The sequence below is a fragment of the Vigna unguiculata genome, chromosome 6, assembly GCF_004118075.2.
Source record: "Vigna unguiculata cultivar IT97K-499-35 chromosome 6, ASM411807v1, whole genome shotgun sequence".
NCBI classification, from domain to species: Eukaryota; Viridiplantae; Streptophyta; class Magnoliopsida; order Fabales; family Fabaceae; genus Vigna; species Vigna unguiculata.
In genome coordinates this window covers 30,430,971-30,434,364 of record NC_040284.1, presented here as the reverse complement: position 1 = coordinate 30,434,364, position 3,394 = coordinate 30,430,971, and the positions used below count along the sequence as shown (strand labels likewise).

Sequence of the window (3,394 nt, the reverse complement as noted above, 5' to 3'; positions counted from 1 at the left end):
TTTCTCTCGCTGCAATGCTTCCAGTCACGCATATTTTGTTTTGTTATGTGCATAAGATTTGGGTTTTTTTTTGTTTTTCAAAATAGCAACTATATAGAACATTATCGTTTATTTTTTTCAAGGTTTATTATAATCACAGTTGTTTACACCTTAGATTCAAACTTAAATATTTTTTTTCTCCTTTTGTAATTAAAAAGTCATAGATTTCTCTCTCCTGGTTGCATGTAATACTAATAAAGTTTAAATTATCAATTGCATGAAACAAGACAAATATAATTCATGTCAGGGGCCACATTAACTGCGTGAAGCTAGAAATTTTTTGAAACAAATTCAAGGAATGTTGGTTCTGGTGTTAAAAAAGAAGCAGAAATGATTCTAAATGTACCAAGACATTGTGTGATTCAGGCCATCGACGTTTGAGTTTGAGGGTGAATGCTTGAGGGTGAATGCTTGAGGGTGAATGCTATGGGAAAACAAGCAAAAAACAAAATACAACATTTAACAGTTCAACGCAGTCATTTTGCACGAAAGCACAGGAAGAACAAGGATAAAACGTCAACACATTCATTGTGATCCTAATCACACTACAAGTTATACAACTACAAACACCAAGATAAACTAGAGAACACACCAACCTAAAACCCATACATCTAGTTATACTAACACTTAACAAACACTTGCTCTAAAACCTTAGATGCAACATTAACACTGTCACAAACATCAAAACAGACATTCTTAATTTAATTAGCATAGGTAGAGATTTTGTCGATTATGCTAGCCACGACTTGCTTACTTTCCTTAAGAATCGTAATGCTCTTAATGAGATGGTCACGCCTCACAGCAACTGAAGGAGTTTCCTCGAACAATCTCTCTATTCCACCTCCACTAGGAGACGCCATATCCTTCAAAACCTCGTAACCTAGATCCTTGTTCAAAAGGTTGAAAATACTGAACTGCAAATGCAGTGCAGTGTTATCAATTAGCCTCTGAAGCACAATATTCCAGTATGCTGTTAGTCTCACTTTCAAGTCAAAAGCCTGCGGAACTAAAGTTGTGTGCTGGGTCAGATGACTAAGCTCAACATCACCAAAACCATCAATAGCCACCTTAGAATAATAAGATTGAACTCTATCCACCAAAAAATTCTGGCTGCCAATTAGTTTGTTGTACTCATTTGTGTATTCAGGATTGCAAGTGTAATCAGTTAGTTTCTCCATTTCCACCACCTCTTTCATATATTTCATAGAATTTTCCCTCATTTTAGCAATAAGATTCTGCCCAGCAAGCCTTATACATGTCTGAAGTTGGTGATAGTGTTCTGAGTGACGATTCAGAACCATTACCGCCACTGCCTCAAGATAGTCCCACACCTGGTTAATGAACTTAATTGGAATGCTTGAAATGGATTCAACTTTATCGCGTAAACGAGTAAGAAAAACAGCGCGTGGGATGAAGTTTGGAAGTCCAATCCGCTTAGTCTCTTCTAGCATCTTAATTTCTTCCATCAAAAACTTCTCTCCAGCATCACTTTCAGAACCATTGCGAAGATCATTAGAGTACTGATCCAGCATTTCAACAAGGCGAGCCGTGCAATGCATTTGTTCGTCATCAGGGTACTCGTCAAATTCTCCTCTCAAAAGAATCTTGCTTAGGGACTCTTTTGTCAACCCAATGACATGAACGAAAGCAGACATAACATCAACCAAGGAGTTGAGTTTCCTTGGAAATTTTTCCAGATTGGCAAGCTGAGAATCAAGCTTGTCATTGATCTTCTTAACAATCTCAGGCAATATTTTGGAAATGCTAACCGCTTGAAGCTGAACCAGTTTCTCGGCCAAAACAGGAATACCAACAATGGACTTGTCAATGTTGGACAAAAGCGCGTGTGTCCTGAATAGTTTGGCTTCTATTCCACGAGCTTCTTCGTAGGACTCATCTCCAACGCGATTTCTTACACAAACGTAGCCAAGACCGATGTTCACATCATCAGCAGTCACCTTCTCACGCAGACCCTCTGGGAAAAGATCAACTTTTGTGACAACAGCAAGAGTCCTCTCTCCCGTTTTGTCAACACTCTGTGACATCCTAATGGACTCACAAGTTGAGAAATCAACCGTAGCAGATAAAACATTGAGAATAATGCTTTCCTCAGGTTTTATGTACTCCATAATAATATTCACAATCTGGTCATATATATCCATAGGTTGACCTTGAACAGGCACTCGCGTAATGCCAGGAAGATCGATCATAGTGAGATCAGGAACGTCATTCTTCTTCACGATAAGAGTTAATGGGGTGTTCGAAATTGCTTTCCCAGAGCCGGCAAGTTCATCTGTCGCATGACGAATGGCTTCAGAGACGTGAGCTTCATCCGTGGGCACATGTTTGTCATTATATTCCAGCTCCAACACAGGTTGTAGAAGTGAGTGATTTTGCAGCCTCATGATCAAGGGCACCCTTGTGCATATACCTTGTCCACGGGGTAAGCTGATTCCAGCAAGAGATTCTAAGACACTGGACTTTCCAGAAGATTGGTCACCAACTACCACTATGGTTGGAAGCTGTATCCCTTCTTTGGTGATGTTTAGGCGCCTCAGGTTCTCAAGAGCGTCAAGGATCGGACGTATCCGCTCGTTGTAAGAAGACACCATAGGTGCAACATTTTTAACCTCGTATAGCTCAGCTATTGGTGTGGTATGATCGAAAACAGAGGCTAGGGTTCCTTCTGCCATTTCCAAGTGAGGGTAAGGTAACGAATTGGAACAAAACTGAGTGCAGCAAGAGTTAGGAGGAATGTTGTGTTGGTAAGAGTGGAGCTACAGCTATTTATACAATATTTCTGCAAAAATACTTGTTAATTCTACAACACAGTACCGAATAATAATATTTAAGTTCGTTACTTTCTGAAATAGGTTAAAGTGGGTCACATATCATTAAACATTTTTAAATTTAATAATGATGTATTTTTAATATAAACAATTTTATTATTTTTTAAGATTTAGTTTATTATATTATTTAAATCCTTTAGCAAGTTTTTCCTAGTTTTTATTATTATTATTATTATTTATTTAATTCAAAGAATCTTTCTTATTTACTAACTTTTATTTATTTATTATTACCCGTGACTTCTTAATCCCAACAAATATGGAGATGTTTTCGGAGGAGAATATGTTTCTCTGTATGGTAAAATTAGTGTCAGAGATTATAAAAGTGTGTCCAATTGATTTGAATGTGAGGTGACTGAAACAGTGGCATAACAGCCATGCCTACCATTCTGACCAGAGTTTCAGTCTTTCCTCACACGCTATCACCCCTCCCACTGTCCACTCTACTACTTGTTGCTTAGGCTGTCTAGTGCATTGTAAATTACTTTTACCTTTCAGCAACATCACAA

At 38.1% G+C, this 3,394-nt stretch overlaps 1 protein-coding gene across 1 annotated transcript; it reads right to left on the bottom strand.

The window, feature by feature from the left end:
* Positions 1 to 497: 497 nt before the first annotated feature.
* LOC114187924 (dynamin-related protein 4C-like) lies at positions 498 to 2,810 on the bottom strand. Its single transcript, XM_028076344.1, has one exon. The coding sequence runs from the start codon at positions 2,730 to 2,732 to the stop codon at positions 741 to 743; it is 1,992 nt and encodes a 663-aa protein (XP_027932145.1). The 5' UTR covers positions 2,733 to 2,810; the 3' UTR covers positions 498 to 740.
* Between the last annotated feature and the right edge of the window lie 584 nt (positions 2,811 to 3,394).